This window comes from Manihot esculenta, chromosome 18, assembly GCF_001659605.2.
Source record: "Manihot esculenta cultivar AM560-2 chromosome 18, M.esculenta_v8, whole genome shotgun sequence".
NCBI lineage: Eukaryota > Viridiplantae > Streptophyta > Magnoliopsida > Malpighiales > Euphorbiaceae > Manihot > Manihot esculenta.
This window is the reverse complement of record NC_035178.2, coordinates 3,399,304-3,422,219: the sequence shown is the minus strand read 5'-3', so window position 1 is coordinate 3,422,219 and position 22,916 is coordinate 3,399,304. Positions and strand designations below refer to the sequence as shown.

At 33.0% G+C, this 22,916-nt stretch overlaps 3 protein-coding genes across 3 annotated transcripts; all 3 read left to right on the top strand.

The window, feature by feature from the left end:
- Positions 1-8,414: 8,414 nt before the first annotated feature.
- On the top strand, positions 8,415-10,010 carry LOC110606095 (heat stress transcription factor B-4). The gene is made up of 2 exons (XM_021744847.2): positions 8,415-8,804; positions 8,935-10,010. Exons 1-2 carry the CDS (start codon positions 8,556-8,558, stop codon positions 9,763-9,765), a joined length of 1,080 nt encoding a protein of 359 aa, XP_021600539.1. The 5' UTR covers positions 8,415-8,555; the 3' UTR covers positions 9,766-10,010.
- Positions 10,011-12,610: 2,600 nt separating this feature from the next.
- LOC110607166 (protein ROOT INITIATION DEFECTIVE 3) lies at positions 12,611-17,576 on the top strand. Its single transcript, XM_021746255.2, has 8 exons — positions 12,611-12,922; positions 12,998-13,111; positions 13,207-13,340; positions 13,437-13,584; positions 14,443-14,642; positions 15,357-15,484; positions 16,751-16,998; positions 17,187-17,576. The coding sequence occupies exons 1-8, from the start codon at positions 12,710-12,712 to the stop codon at positions 17,334-17,336; spliced, it is 1,335 nt and encodes a 444-aa protein (XP_021601947.1). The 5' UTR covers positions 12,611-12,709; the 3' UTR covers positions 17,337-17,576.
- A 3,696-nt stretch (positions 17,577-21,272) lies between these two features.
- On the top strand, positions 21,273-22,359 carry LOC110607128 (transcription factor HEC2). The gene has a single exon (XM_021746198.1). It carries the CDS (start codon positions 21,465-21,467, stop codon positions 22,251-22,253), a length of 789 nt encoding a protein of 262 aa, XP_021601890.1. The 5' UTR covers positions 21,273-21,464; the 3' UTR covers positions 22,254-22,359.
- Positions 22,360-22,916: the final 557 nt, after the last annotated feature.

The following is a 22,916-nucleotide window of genomic DNA, read 5'->3' as shown; positions in this document are numbered from 1 at the left end:
ACGTGATCTCTTTCATTTTATTTATTTTCTTGTGGGGAATTAAATATATATTCTCTGGCACAAATCTAAGTTGTTCCTATTTTTAAACTGAACATGCATCTCGTTATATGCCCACATCTCCTGCCTCGGGTACGAGGCTATTTAGCTTACTTGCTCAGTTGCAACTTGCATGGGGTCCCCAACTATACATACACATAAAATCTCTGAATATGCATATAAAGATGCTGTCTTTGCTTAATTAATTACCTTGAAAATGGATTCATTTCTATATTCTAATTGATCAATTAGCAATGTGCAATATTGTGCAGTAACGATCTCTATTATTGTGTTTACTTGCCTTCAAATAACAAGAGTGGAAAAAAAAGAGATTTTCAAGCTCTTTGGTTGGAGAGAGTAGAAACAAGACAGGAGATAAAGAAACTGATCGAACTAACTTGTCTTATTTGAATGAATCAGTTTTTTTTTTTCTTTTTAAAATCTGGAATGCAGTACGTAAAGTTGAGAAAAAAAAACGAAAGAAAAAAGAGATTACCTAGTCGTTTTAGTTTCTGTCAAGAAATTTTTACTGTTAAGGTGAAGTGGGGAATCAAACAGTTATAAAAAAAAATAATAAAAAAAAAAGGAAAATGGGGAGCGGATATATAGTTAGGGATTAGAGAGCATCAGAATTGTGGTCTGGAAGAATATGAGTGATGTAAACAGTACAATCAGATCTTTTAAAAGCTTTTTGCTTGACATGATTGACCAGCCAATATGGTTTTCTTAGTGGATTATTAGGTGGCAATAATATCTGTATGATTATAACAATATCTTATATATATATATATATATATTTATTTATGAAATAAATATAAATAAATAAATAAAAAAAGGCAAAAAACTGGACTGCCTGGATCAACCCAACACTGCAAATGATTTGAAGATAACTGCATTTCCCCAGAACATATGATAGATGGTAACCATCCGATTAATTATTTGATAATTTACATAGAATTTTGATGAATCATCAAAGATTACCATCTCTATAGCATGAATTATTGGTAGCCATCATAGTAATTAATTAGAAAAAAGAGAAAATTGCCACTTTAATTAACTACGTAGATTGCTAGGATGTGGGTCTTCATATATGTGCATGAAATGATGGGGAGGATGAATAATGGAGGGACCCAAATGTGGCTTTTGATCATCACAAAGGAATCCCTTGGATTGAGGAGCAGCACTGTAGTAGTTAGTCTTAGTAATAAGCAGCAGCCTTGAATCGTGGGACCCTTTTTGTATATATATATATATATTTATTTAATTTTTCACTCTTCTTTAACGTTGGTTCATCACTCAGCCACAGTATAAAAAGAAGAGAAGAAGAGAAGATAGAACAGAAAGAAAAGGGAAAGTAGAAAAAAAAAAGATTGTGATGTGCATGTGATAGAACAGCCTTTATGTTTCCCTCTTCTAGCCCATTATACTAAAACTCACCATTAATATTGTGATTCTCTTTTGACATATGTGAACTCAATACGTCTAACAGTATGATTAAAATTAAGGAAATTTATTATTTAATTTTTAAATATTATGTCAATTTTTATTTTAAAATTATTAATTGAAGTTATTTATCCAGCCATGTGGGATTTGTACTTTTTGTGGTTATTGATGTTTAGGTCTTAATTAAGATTAGATAGGTGTTACTGTTTTGTAATAAAAACTTAATTATTTAAATAAAAAAAAGTAATTAAAAACAGGGAAATGAAGAAAAGAAAGTTAATGATTGGGACCCATAATCTTCTTTAGACAAGCAATGTTTGCCCTGACTTGATCATCAATACCACCGACTAAAAGCATGTCATTAGTGGAATCAATGGGACCCATAATATTCATAAATATCAACATCAAAACTGATCTGATCACAGACCCACCTTTTCCACATTCTGTAGAATATACAATGTGCATGTATGGATGCATGGTAGCTTCTTTTTTTGTGTGTGTACAAGTTGAATCAACATCCTCTTTAACAAAAGAGAGAAAGGAAAGGAAACATTTCTCTCCTTTTTATGTATTAAAAAATAAGGTTTCTGTTTTACTAAGAAGGAAAAGAAACATTTTAGCAAGGCATGCGAGTCTTATAAATCAAAAATTTTCTAATGCCCTTTTAAATTTGGACCTACGTGTATGGTAAAGAGATTAATTTTTCAAGGGAAGATGCTTTTTAACGTCTTTTTTTCTAAAATTATAACTTTTGCATGCAAATCAAATCTAATTTATATCCAGTCAAGACAACCTCCTTTACTTCATTTGGGTCATCATGTCTCAGAAATTTTTAGTTGAATTTTTCAAATAAAAATGTAAGAAATAATTAATTAATTAATTAATTTCAGTGTAATTTTTAAAGAGATGTTTTTCCTGAAAAGCTTAAAAGCAAAAGAAAGCAAATATTTGATAATAACAGTACGTGGAGGCAACAATATAAGTCCATTATCTCTCTTTTGTTTTGTTTGTGCAGTCCAGTACAGAAATTGTGCATCAAACAATAAATTGTACACAAAGATGCCAGCTTTTCTGATTCACAATATCCCTTCTTTTTTGTGTTTTCATGTTTGCAAAAACATCTGCAAGCTGCAACAAAGAATTAAAAATATATTTTTATTTTTCTTTAATATTGATTAAGATTGTAATAGTTGTTTCAAAGAAAAAAAAAAAAGATTGTAATAGGAAAATATTTTAATTAAGAAATATATATATATGTACGTAGTAAGAAATAAAGTAATAATTCATTATCCTAAAAATAATAATTTAACTGCGACTTTAATATTATATAATAAAATTTCATGTCGCTTGAAATTTAATCAATTTTAAATATTAAAATCACAAACTGAAACAATTCTTTCCGTATATCAATGATCATAATAAAAATATAAATTACCGCTAATTTTAATTTTTAAAATATATTAATTGGTGCAATCAATACACAGAAAATTTGAAAATTTCTTTACTTGTAGATATATAAATAGATAGATAGATGAGAAACAGGTGGCCAGTGACAAGCTGTACGGTATCTATAAAATCCGTCTATAGAATAGAGTATCGTATTTACGGAAATTGAAAGTTAAATATTGGAATATTTGTAAATTTAATTATTATTTAAATTATTAATTGTGAAAAATATTATAAATTTAAAATAAAATAAAAAAATAAAATTAAACACTCAATCAAATAAAATTTATAAAATAATTAATATTAAATAAAAATTATTATTTATTTCTCGATAATATAATAATTTTCTAATTAATTTCATAAATATTGTGATTATTTTGTCTAAAACTATACAGGTTAAATCTTTATTTCTAATCCAATTAATATTTTTGTGATACTCGATTCGCAATTCAGTTCTAAAATGTTCCATTTAAATATTAAATTCACAATAAAATCATTCAAAGTATTCTTAAATACTCAAAAGTATTGATATCAAAAATTAAATAATAGATTAGTAAAGAAAATCAATTCAAATAAATTAAGGAGAATAAATAATTTAAGTTACATCAAGTCCCTAATAAAAGAATTTAGTTGCTCATATTCAATTTTAAAAATTCAATAATAAATTCTATTAAAAAATTATTTAAAATTATCATAAAATAATGGAGAACAACAAGTCAAAAGAATAAGAGAAAAAGAAAAAGAAAAACTTAAATATATAGATTTCTTCTTTTATATCTTCTAAATTTTGTTTCTTGATTTTTTTTATTATTTCTGCAGTGTGTATATATTTAAAAGTGGGAAAAAATTATTTTGATGTATTTATATTTTCTTAATATTTTTAATTCACAGTTTTGGTGGAAAAAAAATAGGATTTAGACTTTTGATAAAAGCATAGAATGGAACGCGTGAAAAAAAAACAAAATACAGTATAGATCATAAAATACTGGTCTACACTGTATTGTTTAATAGATGATTCAACATTGAAAATTTTTAGTCTAACAAGAAATACAAAACAGAGTGCAAAAACATGGGTATAGACAAAAACACCGTATTGCCCTATATTTTTATTTGTTTCTTGAAAATTCCTTCAAATTGTTATGGATTTCACACCAAAAGATCTCTTTTATTTTTTAACTTATTTTGATAAATTGACTAAAATTAAAAATTATAATTTAAACATAAAAATTTTAATAAAATTAATAAAAATTAATTAAAATAGATAAATGTAATTAGAAGTGGTCATTCAGTCGATTCAATTTAAAATCGAACTGAATTGAATAAACCGAAAATTAAAATTTTGAAATTTATAAAAATCGATCCGAATTGATTTTAGTCAGAAATTGAATCAAATCAAATCGATTTGATTCGATTAGTTTAATTAATTTGAATTTTTAATAATTTTTTTATTTTTTATACTTTAATTTAAAATTTTAAAATATTTTAATATGGATATATTCTAATCTGTATATTATTGAAAATTATAGTAATAAATTAATCGATTTGAATATTTTTTTAATTTTTTTATTAAAATTAAATTAAATCAAAATAATTAAAATTTTTAAAATTAAAAATTAAATCAAATTAAAATAAATAAAAAATTAAATTAAAATTTTAAATTAATTGAGTATGCATTGATTTTTTTTTTACTTAATCAAATACTGTCCGCATGTAATTTCAAAATGTGTAAAATTTCACAACTTCAGCTGACAAAGGCAGGGAGGTGAAACTGCAAGGACAGAGATGTCCATTACAGAACACAAAGGACGAACTGAGGCAGCTTATATTAGTGCCTCAGAGAGACAAACGGGTATCTTGTCCGCTCCATTAATATGAGTAGAGTGCCATTTCCTCGTTGGAGCCATCTCCCTCGTGACCCATACACACCGATATCTCTCTCAGATAAATACAATGTATATACTCTGTGAGCAGCTGCGTCAACTCCTTTGACCACTACTGCCTACCTAGCTACCTTCACATTATGCAGATACTTAAATATATAATAATCTTATTATAAGCAGAAATCTGTATAGATTTGGGAAATATTACAGAGATGCTCTTGTGCATGAATGATACTTTTGTTCAAACATGTATATAATAAGAGTGGAAGAGGGTTGTGTTCTCGCAGTGCAAGAGATGGGTCAGGCAAAAGAGACAAAAGAGAGTGCGAGAAAAGACAGAAGAAAGAACCTTGTAGGTTATAGTATAGAATACAGCTTTTATTTGCAGTTTAAAATAATATAGAGAAAAAGAGGGTTTCTGGGTTCGGGTGGAGTGCAAGTTTAAATAAAATAAATAATGGGGTTTTTACTTTTATCCGTATTCGCTCTGTGTTTTAAGCTGTCTCTCCTTGAAATCTTCATTTTTTGATTATCTAATAATGACATTTTATCAGCCTGTTTAATTAGTATATATATATAAATGTATTGTTTTTTGTCAAGGGTATTGGCGGTGGTCATGTGAGAGGTTTGTGGGGTTCACTTTCACTGCATTTTAGAAATTAGAATAGAATCTTCTTGGCTCTTGAACGTGTAGAGGCTAGTGAGTGTGTGTGTGTGTTGTTGTGGGTGCTGTGTGTGGTGGGTGATTTTAGTAGTGATGGTGTGGTGGGCTCGGTAGGATCTGTCTAAGTTGCTGACAACTTGTGGGAGAAAAACATCAAACCTTTGGTTTCTAGATTTCCATATGATCTGTGGACCCCCTCTTCATATTTATAACTCTTTTTTTTTTTTTGCTCTTTCATATTTGTCCTACTCTTCACTGTACAGAGCTACAAACAAAGAAAGAAAGCTCCATGAATCATGAATTTTACCTCCTCACTCATTAACTATTCGTGCTTCTGCTGCCCATTACCCATAAACTGTTCATTCTCCATTAATGAGTAGGTCCCATTTTAAATATCATTGTTGGACCCACATCCTACCACGCATCAAGTGGTTCAAAATGGATAATCACATTATTTAGATAATCAACCAGCTTGGATAATTATATAATACCCTCTCTTTGGTGACAGTGACTAAGTGGGTTGCATTCTCAACTTATCATATGTAAATTATATAAAGTTGAAGTATTATCTTATTTTTTGGGAAACATCTAGATGCTATTGTTATTTGGGGATGAGGTATATAGGCAATATTCCCATAAATATGCATGTAACATGAATGATGCCAGAGAATAGAGGGGGTTGTAATAAATATATTTATGTGTTTTATGAAAGAAAAAAAAAAAGAAAAAAGAAAAAAGAACAAAACACAACAGGAATCACGAGAATGTATACGTACAGAAGCATAAAAAATACATGGACAGCGTCCATGTCAGGCGCTGCAAATCTTACAGAGTACAGAAGAGGAAGGGTAAAGGTATGAACTTCACAATGAACAAACAAGAAAAAGAGAGAGAAGATCAGTAGATAAAAAATTTTAGAAGATTTTGATCTCAGTCGACGGATAGGAAAGGATTTCCAATTATAATTGAACATCGGGACTCGAAGCTGACATTGCTTCTTATCAATTTCAAGTTCCTTTGCTATCTATATAAAGTTAAGACTGAAGAGGAAAACCAAAAAAAAAAAAAAAAAAAAATTTAATGTCACATGCAACCTGGTTATTCTATAATAAGTATCTGGAAGATGATGGCTATGTATTTATATTTTCATCACCAAATTAAACTAATTAATAAATTGCTTTGGAATTTTGCAAACAATTTAAGCAATGCTTCATAACTTAAGAGCAACCTAGAAATTCAAAAGATCTCATTTTTGTTTGCATATTTCATTTTGGTGTCGTGACTTTACTGGTTAAAAACATTCATGCCAGTAAATATTGTTTTCATCCCTTTGATTGATTTTTTTTTTAAAAAAATAATAAGTATGAAAAATAAGCAAATAAAAATGGTAAAACAGTGGAATTATATTGGTGGGGAACCATGACAGTTTAACTTTGTTTTTCCCATAATGAGAATCATACATTATGAAAATAATCAGTTGAGTATCTATATGAAATAATTAGTAATGATTTTTGCTATTTTCAGTTTGGACCTCCTACTGTCCCTACCCTTAAGCACTCTCACAGATTCATCATAAACTCAATCCATTTTAATTACACTTTTTATAGGATCCATTTGGCAACCACTCATTACATGTAAATGCAATCTTGTTCAAATTTTGCGCTCATTAAAATTAATTAAGGCATCAGAAGACTCCATGCCTCTCTTGAGAAGGGGATCGCAGTAGTCCACATATAAAAAAACAAAAAAAATTTCTTGGGCCATTACAGAAAAGAAAGAAAGTAAAAAAGCTGCAAAATTTCCAGTTATTCATGGAAACTTTTGGAGCCAATAATTCAATCACCTGAGACACGTCAGCAAAGAAAGAAAGCCGAGCCGATCGACAAAGAGCCAAAGTTGGAGGCTCAAAGCATATATATTTTTATATATATAACGTAGTCAGTAAAGGTAGTAGAGGCCAGAGAACATGTGTATATGATATTGATTTTGAAGTTTGGAATATTATGAGAGGAAAGAAAGTTGAGGGAAAGGAGATCAAGAAGAGGAAGAAGAAGAGAAGAAGAAGAAGAAGAAGAAATAATGTCGTCACGAAGAAGCAGGCTTTAAATCCCATCACGTAGTTCGATGTATCCTTTACCTTATATCTGTTAGAGTAGTAGAAAATGATGGGGATTCGAAATTGGAGAGTGTGTTGGGTTGGTGTATTAAACAACAAAAGGAAACCTACAAAATGAAAAGAGGACACTCGTTTGACGTGAAGTGAACCCACCTTCGTCTCCTCTTCTTTTTCCATTTCATTCACATCAACATCCTATATTACCACAATACCCTTTTCCACCACTTCCTATATTCTATATAATACATTAAAGTAATCCTTTTTCAAGATAAAAGATTAATCAAAATGTTCATATATAGAAATAAATAGGTTGCTGTATCATATATCCTGATTCTGCAGGCTAAGAAGAACTGCAATTAAGGATATGTACTGTTTAATGGAACTACTAAAAGAAGGGAAAAAGAAAAAGGAAAATTGTGAAGATGGTTGACTAGTGAGCTGCAGGGAGTTTTAGAAAAGAGAGAGTATAAAGGAGAGAAGAAGGGTGAAATTGTCAATGGCAGGCTTCACCCATCCCCCTGTGCCTGATTTTAAGTGGGTGTGCGCAGATCAATGTCAGAGAAAGAGAAAGAGAGAGTTCACGGGTTTGTCTTGAAAGGCCCTTATTTCACAGTCCCAGACAGACAGACACATATTCTCTCTCGCCACATAACCGAGGCGCCAAACAAAACATATACAAATATGAAATTATCAATTCACCCTCTTAATTAATTAATTATTTTTTTATAATAAGATAATAATAAAAAAAAACAACCGCATAGTAAACAGTAGTGGCACATGCACCCGTCTTCTCCAACATATTTTAATCCAACCACATCCAAGATTCACACTCACCCCCCCCCCCCCCACCCTTATTCTTTTAGTTCTCTTGGTTGCTTGCTCGCTAGTCACAGCCAAAGCCTCCACTGTTTCCCTTCGACACCCCTCTCTCTCTCTCTGTCGCAGAGTATCAGGCTGCTTTTAGTCTTCAATGGCTCTTATGCTAGACAACTGTGAAAGCATATTGCTGTCACTAGACTCCCATAAATCGGTCCCAGCCCCGTTTCTTACTAAAACCTACCAATTAGTTGATGATCCCACCACCGACCACATAGTATCTTGGGGTGAAGATGATACAACTTTCGTTGTTTGGAGACCGCCTGAGTTTGCCAGAGATCTCCTTCCTAACTATTTCAAGCATAACAACTTCTCTAGCTTTGTCAGACAACTTAATACCTATGTATATAACTACGCCCTCTCCTCTTCTTTCTTTTGAAGATTGTGTTTTTTTAGATTTTGTTTTTGATTTGCTTCTTTCTGTTTGTGGTTATTCTGATTTTGCTTCTTGTTTTTGGTGTTTGCTGAACTAGGGTTTTAGGAAGGTTGTACCTGACAGATGGGAGTTCGCAAATGAGTTTTTCAAGAAAGGAGAGAAGCATTTGCTCTGTGAAATCCATAGAAGAAAAACAGCTCAGCCACATGTAGCTTTCAATCACCAGCACCATCACCACCCACATTCTCCGCTGGGTGTTAACGGACCAGGTTTCTTTCCATTTTCAGGCCGAGTTAGCATCTCGCCTTCTGAATCAGATGAACAACCCAACAACTGGTGTGACTCGCCGCCTCTCTCTTCACCGAGAGGAGGAGAGGCTAATGCTTCAGTTATTAATGGTGGTGGATATAACAGCTCGGTAACTGCCTTGTCAGAGGATAACGAGAGATTAAGGAGAAGCAATAACATGCTCATGTCTGAGCTTGCACACATGAGAAAGCTTTACAATGATATTATCTATTTTGTCCAAAATCATGTTAAGCCTGTGACTCCAAGCAATTCCTATCCTTCTTCCTTGCTTCTTTGTTCCCCAACATCTACTGCTAACCCTTTTGCTTCTAACGGCTCTTTGGTACAAAAGCCTTTAAACCAGCTCCTTGGATATTACCCTCCTACTAACGCTAAGCAAATTCCTCAGGTTCAAGTTTTAAACTCTCCTAGCACCACTTCACAGAGCACTCTGACAATTCTTGAAGATTCCAACACCAATGGCTTCAAGACGAAGTTGTTTGGTGTGCCTCTACAATCCAAGAAAAGATTGCACCCCGAATATTCTTCTAGTACCGGAAACATGGAGCCTAGTAAAGCTCGTTTGGTGTTAGAAAATGATGATTTAGGGTTGAATCTCATGCCACCTTCAGCATGTTAGTTCCTCAATCATTCAAAGTTCTGAGGTTTCTGCCCTCTTTTCTTTTTTCTTCCTCACTACTTTCATTTAGATTTTTTCTTGTTCGATTGCCATGTGTGTGCGTGCTGTGTGGGCGTTTGTGACTTTGTACATAATTTTAGTGCCAGGGTATTATCTTGTTTCCCTCCTAGCCATGAGTGCAGGCGGGTTTTTGTTAGAGTGATTATCAAAGAAAATTTAAAAATCACAAACTCCATCTTCCTCTAGAGACGTCTCTTCGCTTTTTTTTGTGCAATTTATTGCTCTCGATACTATCAGATCTCTATTTCCTCTCCCCCTTCTCTTTTCGGAATTTGATGTCTCTATGTTTCAGTTACATTAATGCAAGGAGATAGACACAGAGAGAGAAATAAAGAGTCTTGAATCTTGATGCTTTCCTTTTTGGGTGTTTTAAAAAACCAAAAAAAAGCTGTGGATGTTTCAGGATGGTTCATGGACAGTATCTCTAGGGCTTTCTCTGATTAGTCCCGTTAATGGATGATACGTAATGCTATGAGGTTTTCAAAATACTTGAAATAAATTCAAAAACAAGTGGATGAAAATTAAAGGTGGGAGCAGCTAAAACCAACATGATAATTCTTTCAAGATCTTATTATTAGCGGTGCCATCATAATTATCATTATCCCTATTATTGTCAAAAGAGAAATGATACTGTTATTTAGGAAAAGCATGTCATCATTTCTTTCTTGATGAAGGTTATAATCTCTATGAACTGTCAGTTAACGGGGAAAAAATTAAAACAAAAATATGCAGCAGATGGAGATTTTTTTATTTTGAAAACAAAAAAAGACAGAACAAGAACAAAAACTAAAAAACAAAAAGAGTGGTATGTTCGATGAAAGCAAAATATAAGAGAAACTGACTGAAAATATGGTTTGAAATGTTTCTATCAAGGCTTCTATACTTCTTCTGAGGACCAGAAACCTTTGCCTTTTCCTACTTTAAGTATCTGATCAGCTTCTTCAAAACTCTCTTTGGAGATCGGCCCTCTCCTCTTTCCTTCTTTCTCTACATATACCTCTTTTCACTAATTCCAAACTCTTTCTCTCTGTCTTCCAGAAAAATCCCATAAAGATAGAGACTCTTGACTGGTAGCTAGCTAAACAAAACCCACATTTTGCTAAAACCCCATCTCTTTTATTATGGCTTTATTACTTGTCCCATTGTCCAACATCTCTCTCTACAAGTAAAGTAATTTCATGCAAAAGTTTGACTAAGCATGGCCATTTCTACTGGTTTTTTTCTTATCTTTTATTGGGTCTTTGTTTGTTGCATGCTCATCTATATATGCATATTTCTTTCCTTTTTAAGGCGCAGTTATTTATTATCCACCGCAGAGAAACTATGAGGAGACAGAGTTGAAAGCAAGTTAAGAAAGATCCATTTTAAGTCCATAGAGCCTAGCGGAATTATATTATAAAAAAAAGTATAGTATTCTTGGAATATCTTTGTCGTGCAATGATTTCGTCGCTTCCATACCAAAAACAAAAACCCTAACCCTAGTTTTGACAACACTCGGATGTTCCTCTCCAGTAAGCCTTTTGTCTTTTCGGAGGCATCGCACGTGACTTCAATATTCACGTGGCGGTGTATAAGGATACGTCTAGTCCATGGCTTTTTCTTTTTTTTTTTTTTACATAGAATATATATATATATATATATATATATATATATATATATATATATATATATGAAAGAAGGAGAAGAAGAAGAAGAAGAATAATTAGAAGGGTAATAAAAAGTAGGTGATGGAGCATTTCTAAAGTGGTTTCAGGTCATCAGATAAAGATGCTTTAAAGGAATGTATGTTTTCGTGTTGCTTAACAGCCGTATTGGACCACGAAGCTCTGTTTCTTCTTTTTTTATTTTTTCATTTTTCTTTTACATAAGAAAGCAGAAAGATAAAGGAAAAGAAAGATGGGCATTCTGTATTCATAAAAAACAGACCTCTGTGCTTTGTTTAGCCTTTGAATCCACCTTTAATTGTTGACATTTCTTGATGCTTCTTTATGTAGAGAGCACTTTATTGACGACCTAAAATAACACTAATTTTATAATAATAATATAATTATGTAATAAGATTAAATGCATAAGGAAGTCTAAGGCTGCAATATATATGATATTCATATATTTTTATAAACTAATTTTTAAAGACTTTGTCTGGTTAATTGCAGGCAGCCCATGCACATATACCCCCTTAAACAAACTGGCGAAAATCTCTTAGTGGAAGAACATGTATTCTTTTAATACATTCTCGAGGCTGCTTTTGCCTGTACGACAACCCGTTTCATGTTATAACTTACTAGTTTAAATTACTATCTCTAGTTCACTTGCATCTCCTTCTGTGTGCTAAAGAGACAGCAGATGAATTTGGGTTGCACATGTTTTAGTTACAAAAACAGTTCTAGTGAAAAAAGAGTCTATTTTCAAATTAGGACAAAAAATATTCGTAATTGATTATAATTTGACATAATCCATCCAAAGGACATAATTAAGAAGCAATGACCTATCTCTTGTCTTCTAGTATAACCATGTGGTAATCTCTCCCCTCGTTTGAATTGTTTTTTTTTCCCTTTCAAATTACAGGGGATAAATATTTTTCGAATTAATTATGTTAATTGAGATTAAATTTTGGCTTTTTTCTTTTAAATTTAACTCGACTCTTCAATGGAGCTTATTGGGCCCGGATGGGCCTCAATCCACTAATGGTTTTCTGGTGTCACTAAAAAATAACCTCATACATCTTCGATAATGCCCTTGTAATAACGACATCGTTTCGAGCCATCAATTCTGAAACTAAAACCCTAACAAAACCACTCAATTTGGAAATTTTGCTTCCAACATTTACTAAAAGGAGAAAACGCTTAAACACTCACCTCGAACTCGAAGCACCACCACCACCACCATGATGGAAGAAGAAGTAGTAATTGCGTCCTCCTCAATCGACGGTGGCATCGGTTGCTGGGACCTCCAAACCGGCGCTGAACACCTCCGCTATAAATCCTGCGCCTCTACCCCTCACGGCCTTACCTGTGTAGGCAACCGCTTCCTCGCCTCTTCCCAGCTACGCGATCCCCATGCATCATCTGGCTCCATTCTCTATTGGTCCTGGTCAAAGGTATAGTAATCTATATGAACTGTCCGATATAATTCATCTTGTCAATTATAAAATTAGATTTCCTTCAATTGACAGGCTCAAGTAGAGGTCAAGAGTTTTCCGGAGGAGCCAATAAACCCGCTTGTTGCTAACAGCGAAGGCGCCTATATTGTTGGTGGAGGTTTGTCTGGGAATATTTACCTTTGGGAGGTAACTCTGTTTCTCTTAATGTGGTTTATCAGTTTTGACCTGTTTAGCTTTTAGTCTGTTTCTAATATTGCGTTTTTCTCTTTTATGGGATTTAGGTTGCAACTGGTAGATTGCTTAAGAAATGGCGTGCTCATTTAAGGGCAGTTACGTGCTTGGTGTTTACAGAGGATGATTCCTTTGTGATTTCTGGATCAGAGGATGGATCTGTTAAAGTTTGGTCACTTATCATGTATTTAACTTTCTTGCTGTTGCTTGTAATGTGTTCCTTTCTTTTTAGTTACTTGTCATGATTATTGGGTATAATTGCACATCTTTCATGAATCAGGATATTTGATGATTATCAAACAGATCAGGCAAGCTATCTCTTTGTGCACAGCTTTCAAGAGCACACTTTACGGGTAACTGATATAGTCACAGGTTATGGAGGAGGCAATGCAATTATAATTTCAGCTTCCCAGGATCGAACTTGTAAGGTTGGTGTCCTCTTTGTTTGAAGATTTGTATGTATATAATTCATCTAGTTTATAGTTTTGACTTTATTTCCACGGTGGTAATTCATTCACCTTATGTAATGACAACCACAGTATGCATGTTAGAAATATATCATATGGAGTTTGCAAACCTTAAATTTGGAAAGAGCTCTTCTCTTTATACATGTTAGAAATATATCATGTTATGTCATACAACTTGAGAGCCTAATTACAGAGCAATGGATATTCTGTGATATTAAGACTAATGATCGTGAGATATCCCTGGGTAGTTTTTCTTGTACACTAAGTTCTATATTTCACAATGGGATTTTAAGACTGATGATCATGAGATATCTCTCTGTAGTTTTGCTTGTGCACCAAGTTTTATCTTTTACAGCGGGATTGCAGGGGATATTGATCCTAGAATAGAGATGAGATAAAGGCATACCAAAAAGGAAGTGCTTGCATTATTGATGCACTTGAAATAAAATAGAGATAAATTATGTGCTAACTTGAAAAATCACACTGCAACAGCCCGGGGCAATTAAATAACAAAAAACAATTGTAGTGAGATTTAGGGTCCCTAAAGTTTTCAATTAACTTGCAAGTAGTTCATTCCAGCATCTTGTCTATTTGCTTTGTTATCTAAATTCTTTCTTAACATTTGTTCTTCCTTTTTTTCTCTATGTATTAAAAGAATAGGTTCCCCCTTTTAGGCTCTTAAATACATTATGTAGAATTGATATCCGTTTGAGTAACACACATTTATAGGAAGTAATTTCAGTACTTATAATCTGCTTACAAATATATATTTGTCCTATGAAAATTTGTATTAATTTATTATGACGCATCTTGTCTCAGGTGTGGAGCTTATCTAAGGGGATATTATTAAGAAATGTTGTATTTCCCTCAGTAATTGATGCAATTGCTTTAGACCCTGGTGAACATGTCTTCTATGCTGGCAGTAGAGATGGAAAGATATACATTGCTGCACTAAATGCTGACAGTTCCTCTAGTAAAAGTCATTGGTTGCATATTGTTGGCTCATTATCTAGTCACAGGTTTGTGATTTATTAAATGGTTGCATATGTTTTAGATGTAGGGAGCTGCATAATGTATAGTTTGTGACGTTACAAATTGCAGTTGTTCTCAACTAGCAAGGGGTATGTTGTTTGATGAAATTTTTGTGGTACATGCTTTGTGGCATTTGGTTCTGCTGTGAGGCGCAAGTCCACTTGAGCATTAATTTATTTCCTTATGGAAGGTTCTATTGCCCTTTGGCTCATTCGTGTTACAATTGTTGCTCATAGTCTAAACAAGTTTACTTTTTGTGTATTGTTTTGAAATGATTTCCTTCCTAGTATTGCTAAACTTGTTTAAAATGTTTTTATTTGATCTCTTTGTAGTTCTTGTGGGTTCTTTGACTTTATTGTTGCGTGCTTTGATGGAAAGCTTGTGTATGCATCCAATTATGTTACGTCATTTAACTAGATAAAGTATAAAGGGTTTTCTTTTTTGACTCTGGTGGCTAAATGCCTTTGTTGATTGTGAACAACGCTCAGTTATTTTCTTCAAGTGAATACGTGCTCTAATATTTGCATAACCTAAGTTTCTAACTACAGTTTCCACAATTGAATATTCTAGTCTTTGAGCTTTAAGGTATTCCATGTGTGAAATATTACATTTGCTAGTAATTGATTGCACTTATATGAGATGAAGATTCCTGCATGACTTTGATGAATATATTAATTTACAAATGCTCTGTTTTGTAACAGCAAGCCTGTTACTTGCTTAGAATATAGTGCAAATGGAAATTTACTGCTAGCTGGATCAGAGGATGGCATGATTCGAGTTTGGGACCCCAAAAGCCATAATATTGTTCGTACCTTTAAACATGCGAAAGGTTTTGTTCAAAAGACCTTAGTTTCTGCTGTATTATGTTCATATGATTATTCACTGCTTCTAGATTTTATTTCGGACTCTTGAATTGCTGCAATACAACATTTGTAAAATATCAGCTTTTCCAATGTTTGCCACTATCTCAATACCTAGAAGGAATTAGTATTAACTATATATAAGTTATCTCTAATCATTGTAAACTATAAGCAACAACCTTTCAAAACTTAATGGGGAAAAGACCTGTCAACTATCACCTTGTAACAGATTAACAATACAAGTTGATATAATCAATGTCATTGCACGATTTTAAGCATTAAATACATCTTTGAACTATTGCTAACTGAGAGAGAAAAAAAATTTCATAGTACCTCATTTTGTAATAGGAATTAGATCAACATCCCACATTAGGTATCTTTCTATGTGTTTGTATGCTAATGATGTGGACAATTTGGTTCAGACTGCCAGTCTGACCCAAGCCAATGGATTTTAACAGATTGATTTGGTTTGGCTCTCAAAATGGTTGGTTTGGTTTGTCAAATAAAATTGTAAAAAAAGAGAAAAGGTTTATTGTGTAGTTTGGTTTCTAATTTTTCTGTTCCTCGAGTCACAATAATAAATGGTAATTCCTTATACTCCCTCTATTCCATAATTTTTGTCCACTTTACTTTTTTACTTACAGTAAGAAATTTTTTTTTTATTAACTTTTCAATTATACCCATCTTAAATACATTAAGTTTTATTAAATATTAAGAGATATTTTGGGAGGTTTCTTGGAAATAAAACAAAACTATAATCAATTTATACGTTACTATATTATAAAAAAAAAAGTGGACAATAATTTTGGGACAATAAAAAAAGGAAAGATGGACAAAAATTATGGGATGGATGGAGTATAATTTTTATATTTTAAATTTGAATGTATATTTTCTTTTAAATATAGGCAATAGGATTCACATGTTAATAGCTTAATGCATATTTGAAGAATTTTTTTCCTTAGCATTTTTTTTAATATCACCAAATTATTAAGTATAATTACTACTTTTGACTCTTTAATGTATTTAAGATAAGCAAAATTTAGATTCATACAGTAAACAAAACTGTTGTATTTTGGTTTAACTTGATTTGTTTTAAAAATTATACAAAACTGTACTTTTTGTTTTGGTTTGAAAATCACTGTGAACTGCACCAGACTGGACCATTCGCACGCCTATGTATGAATATATGTTCACTATTTACTCGGTCTATTCTTATCTGATATATTATTTTCCAGGTCCTGTGAACAACATTCAAATTGTCAGGCGGCCACTTTATCTGAATCCCCGAGTGTCATCAAATGTGCAATCTTCCTCAAGAAGGCATGGATCATTATTGCCACCAGCATTGGATAAATACGTGAATACAACAGACAAAAACACAGGAATTAATGCAGTTATTAGGCCTCAGTCTACTTACGATAGTCCTCTGGATGCTTCATACCTCAGCTGTCAAGTGATTGATAGTCAAATCCAAGAGCTTAAGGTTTTTAACTGCCCCATGGATGTTCTTAAGTTGCTTTTTATTAATGTAGATAAAAAAAGATTTATTTCTCCAGTAATACCTGTATCATTAGCACTGGACACAACTTCCTCTGTGTCAATGGCAACTTGAAAACCGAGGATTCCCTCCTGAACCCCACTTTCCTGACTTCTCTTTGTCCTTGTTTGCAGCAACAAGGTTCCGCTGCTGCAGCTGAAATGGAGGTGGAGAGACTAAAGCTAGATTGCATGCAGTATATGCAAATGCTTCAGAAGTGGAAGAAAATGTATGACAACTTGCATGAATTGTGTGTGAATGAAATATTGGAAGGAGACAAATGAGGGAAACACCGATTAAAACATAACCTCAACGCTGCGGCTTTCCTGTTCTACTTTGCCGAGCAGTGTTAGAAATTTTGGATATATATTTATTGTCAATACGATGAGAAAGTTGAGCTTTTTCATTTCCTAATCAAGCTGGTTTGGAAAATTCTCATTTCTGGTTAGTTGGAAATGCAGCATGTTTTGGTGAGGCATTATGCTACCAACTTCAATATTTATGATCAGAATCTATTCCACTCATTTTTTGTGGTAACAACTTCATTGTAGGAAACATTCCAAGTAAACTTTAGAAATGGTCATTTGCTAGGAATCCTTATCTAGAATCTTTTAACCGTTGAATTGCTTTTGGAATCCTGCCTTAGAAATTGCATTACAAATGGTGACACAATAGAAAGCAATGTAGTGCCTTATCCTCTGCAAAAATTGGTTGGCATACGATAAAAGCACCAAATTCTCTACAGTGACAATAATATTTGGTGGAATTTCATTTTCAACGTAAATGTGAACAGGACAAGGCCAGCCCAACTGCATAGAATAGAGGAAGGATAAAGCACTGAAATCATCAAATCATATTAGTTACTTCAGAGAAGTTATGAGCAATTTGGATTGCGTAAACCGCAGTATCTATGGGCCTAGTGATTAATTCACAAGAGATACACAGAGCCCAAGAAGTGAGTAGCCCAATATTTACTGTTGAAGGCAAAAGCCGAATTCTGGGATAACCTCTCATTTGATGACGTCAACACAACATGAAACTGCTGTCTACCAGCAAAGATTGTACCTGCAATAATAAATCCTGCACGATCAAACACTCTTTCTAGTTTATGTACTCTTTTTGCCTGCGAAGAATGGAATGCCCTTAGCCCCTCAAATTGAGAATGAGACTCACCAAAAGCAGTATCACAACATGGCTGGCTTCACTATCTAATATGAGCAATTTGGGAATATGAAAACGACCCAAGTTTGGAGTGTAGAAAATCATGTAGAGAGGGGAAAAAGAAAAAAAAGGTGGGACCATTTTTATTTAATTTTTTATTGGAAGAAAATATTACGAACGTTCCTTTTCTACTCTGCGCTAGGCTGCCTGCTGTTCCCGATGAGGGAGAGGAGGATGACGAATGTGGGACAAAAAAGACTGATTAAAATATGTTGGTTTATTATTATATTATAGAATTATGATATAAAAATAAAATAAAATGGGAAGTGGGGAAGAGAAGATAAGGTGGTGCTACTGTGACTGATAATGCAAAGTAAAAACACCAACCCAACAGCAAGATCTCTCCCCCATCGATTCTTTTTATCCAATCGAACCTCTTCTTGCAGAGAACATGTCTCTTTATTCATTAATGTCTCGTTGATCAAAAGCTTTTTTTTTTTTAGAAAAAAAAAAGAGCACGTACGCTTTGTTTTGTTATTTTAATGGGCAGAGAGATTGAGGGGATAGAAAAAAAAAAAAAGTAACTTCTCGTCATCAATCTGGACTGGCAGTGCTTTGAATCAGGGTGAGTATTTTTGTTTGTGTTAGGTGTTGTATTTTCTCCCTTTAAGAACGTGATTTAATTTTTTTTTTTCTCTGTTAGTAGATGTTTAGCTAGTAAAGGAAAATCGAATCTTGATGAACAGAAAATACTAAATATATTTTGTCAACTTATTCCTTGAATGTACTTAAAATCAATCAAGCCTATAACAAGTATATATTCAAAAGTATAAATTGTGTAACTTAAGATCTTTCTTGGGAAATTGAAGATGATATATATATCTCTGCAAGGTGGCATGTGCATGCAAAGGAGGCAGATAATATAAAATTAAATCATCTAAGTGATGTAATTTTATTTAATCGTGTACAGAAAATGGTGATGAGATTCATTGAATATTGTTAGCAATTACATAATTAAATTTTTTTCCTCTGCATTATTTTACGTGCATGGATTGGAGCAACTACCGCGTGTTTCTCAGTCTAATTTCGCGTCAGAACAAATGATTTTCTGAGAAGATTATTATATATATGGAGATAGTATTAAGAAATAATTCTTTTTATAAATTCAAAAAATTTTAAATCTATATAAAATTTACAACAGTGAATTACTGTGATAATTATATTTTTAAAAATTTTCCTTAGAGGTTGCTAAAACTACAAGTAAGTGACAAGAATGTTCGAGAATGGCAAATTAAGTGGAACCCAAAATGAATTAAACACCGTTATCTCCAACCAAAATAAACATTGTCGTTTTCAATATCACTAACCATTAACCCTCTCCGTAGACCCTATATGTCTCCTTATCAACGTCTCCATCATATCATGATGCGCTAAGTTGTGGGCTCCATTTAACTGGGCCCACCCCCCCTTCTTTTTTCATTTCCATTTTTTTATTAAAAAATCACGAATCCTATGGTCCCACCGCCCTTTTACCCCTAAATACCATTATTCTTTTATTATTATTATTATTATTATTTTCTTTTGCGCATATCAAATAATTTTTATCCTAAAGAATAAGAAAATTAAATATAAAATTGGACGAACATTTTTCATTCTTTTTATTTGACATTGTTATTTTTTATTACTCTATTTAACTTAAAAAATTTGAAATTTTAACTGATTTTACAAAAATTCAATTAAATTTTTTATTTACAAAATAAATTATACCAAATTAAGAAAATAAAGTCTAAAAATATTCAAGCAATACAAAAGTTAAAAACTCAGGTCCATCCAAAATCCAAACCAAAAATATACTAAATTAACTAAACACTAATTTTTGTCACATAACATTCACAAAAATTTTAAAATAAATAAAACATATTTATGCAATTAAAAATGTTAGTGTGAAGGAGAAATTAGTATTTATATGAAATAAATCAATAATTCAAATAAAAAAATTGATTCCATAAATATTGAAGATAATAATGAGTTTAATTATTCTCAAATTGGTATTTGCCTAGAATTTTATATAAATATGGTAGAATTTTAATAATAAAAAAAATATATTTATGTAGTAAAATTGAGGTTATATTAAATGCTAACTAAAAATCATTGAAAATAAGATTAGCAGTAACGGAAGGGAAGACTTGAAAGGGAAGTAGAAAGCAATTAATGGGAGAGGGAAGTCGTAAATTGAGGAAGTGGCAAAGGCCAATTCCACCACACCACAGACCCACACCCACAATCACAATCTCATCCTTCTCGAAAAGCGTTCCGTTTCAATCACAGGAGAAGGACCTTAATTTACCCTCAACCGTAATGACTTGCGTTGAGTTCTTCACCATACCACACTCGCCACCACTACATCCGACGGCACCCGATTTCTCACCGTCGACACCTAAAGAATCTCATTTAAGGGGGTCTGGTGAGATTTCTGACACCCCTCATGTGAGTGGGGTGAAATTTTTTACAACAGTTGCCACACAGGCAACTATATTATACATTCGTATTTAAAATCATTCATGCACTCCATCAAATCTGTAGATCTCAACCCTTCAAATTGTGGGACCGCCTACTCCTTCACATTATAATGATAATCATTTATTAATTTAATTTGATTTTTTCTAGCTCATTTTAGTATTATTTTATTAAAAATTAAAATCGGAAAGGACCTACAGTGGGGATTGTACAGATCAAAATGAGGCAGCAACAAGCATTATTATTGTGATGCTTTTTCAGGTAGCAATCTGAAAGCTATGATAATTTAACAAATTATCCCTAAGCTTTGGAGCGTAGATATTGTTTCTTAATCATAAAGAGATATTGTAAAAATAGAAAGAAACAAAAGCTCACCAACTTTGCCATAACAAAACTGCAAAACGCATTTATACTCTGCATATTTTTATTTTTTTTTTTTATTTTTTTCCCACTTGCTTCTATATATTTTCACTCTTTCATACTGCCTATTCCCGATATCACTTTTTTTTTTAATTGTTATAATTATTATTTATTTTCAGTTCCACTAGTACTTCTCTCCATTCTCCATACCCTTACCTTCATCACTGCAAAATTCTGATAAAACTCCTAGTCTACTTCACTCTTCTCTTTTATCTTTTCTTCCCCATCCCTCTGTCTTCCAGTTATTTCAGTTCGCTCTCTTATACTTTAAATACTTCCTCTGTCTCTCTTTAAGGAAAGAGAGTGAATAAGCCATGGAAATTGACCAGTTAAAGTCTGCAACACAAGATCAGATGGAGATGATGATGATGATGATGGACAAACTCCCCGACTTCTACGGTGCCTATCACGATGTTGCTGATTTAGCCCCGCCATCTGAGTTTCCTGGTGCAACTACTGCCATCAACGACACTGTTGCCTCTGATGCTATCCCGCATTTTATCGATAACAACCCACATATCGGTACCTCGCCTCCTTATATGGCCATACCATTTACTAGTGATAACGCCCCAATTCACCAGCAATCTCCCCCAGCTGCTTTCCTATCAAATCCACCCACATCAAGATGGAGAGGTGCTGCAGAATTTCCAGGTCCAAATGCTTATTCTACACCATCCCAGAAGAAGAATTCAATGGCTGCAATGAGGGAGATGATCTTTCGAATCGCAGCCATGCAACCAATCCACATAGACCCAGAATCTGTTAAGCCACCAAAGCGTAGAAACGTGAAAATTTCAAAAGATCCTCAGAGTGTAGCTGCACGCCATAGAAGGGAAAGGATTAGTGAGAGAATAAGGATACTTCAAAGACTAGTCCCTGGAGGTACCAAAATGGACACTGCATCTATGTTAGACGAGGCAATTCACTACGTGAAGTTCTTGAAAACTCAAGTGCAGTCGCTGGAGAGAGCTCAGGCTACTAGGTCATCATCAGCTGGGATAGGATTCCCTGTAGCAATGTCCAGTGGGAGTTATCTTCCTGTGGGAAAGGCCTGCCTGCAGGAGCCTCCTCATCAAAATGTTCAACATTTCGAAGATGCTTAAATATTAATTAACTCATCATAAAGCAAGTTAATAGTCTTATAATCTTAATTTTGGCTCTGCGGGGTTGTAAAAAGCTTAATCATTTATGCATTTGCCATTGTTAGTTTCAGCTCTCCTTTTTTTTTAAAAAAAAATTATTATTCTGCTAATAATTAAAATCTCAGAACAGAGAACTAAGGCAACTGTTCAAAGGTTGTTTGTAGGTGAATATTATACATTAATTATTTCTGCGTGTTTTTAATATTATCCGTTGAGAAATCTTGCAGTGACGTAGATGAGCTGAAAAATGGTTCCACCGGCCGGCCTGCTTGATGATTTCATGGCAATCAAAATCGCGTATTTCAAATAACAGAAATTGAAGAATCTGACGATATTATTGAAACAAAATGCTATTACAGTTTTAAAAAAGAAAAGGAAGCCAAAAAAAATAATTTAAAAATAATGATGATAATAAATGTCAGTGGATTGACAGAGTGTGCAAAATTATATTTAAAAAACGGTTTCTTTACAGGTAGACCCAATGGGTTCCTCTTGGTTGGTAGATACAACTCCATGGTTTTCTTTTCAAATCGATTTGAGACGTTTGTAAAATGAAAAGCAGAGAAAAATCATCACCTACTTCCTGGGTAACATATGGAATACAACGTAAACCAACAAGACACA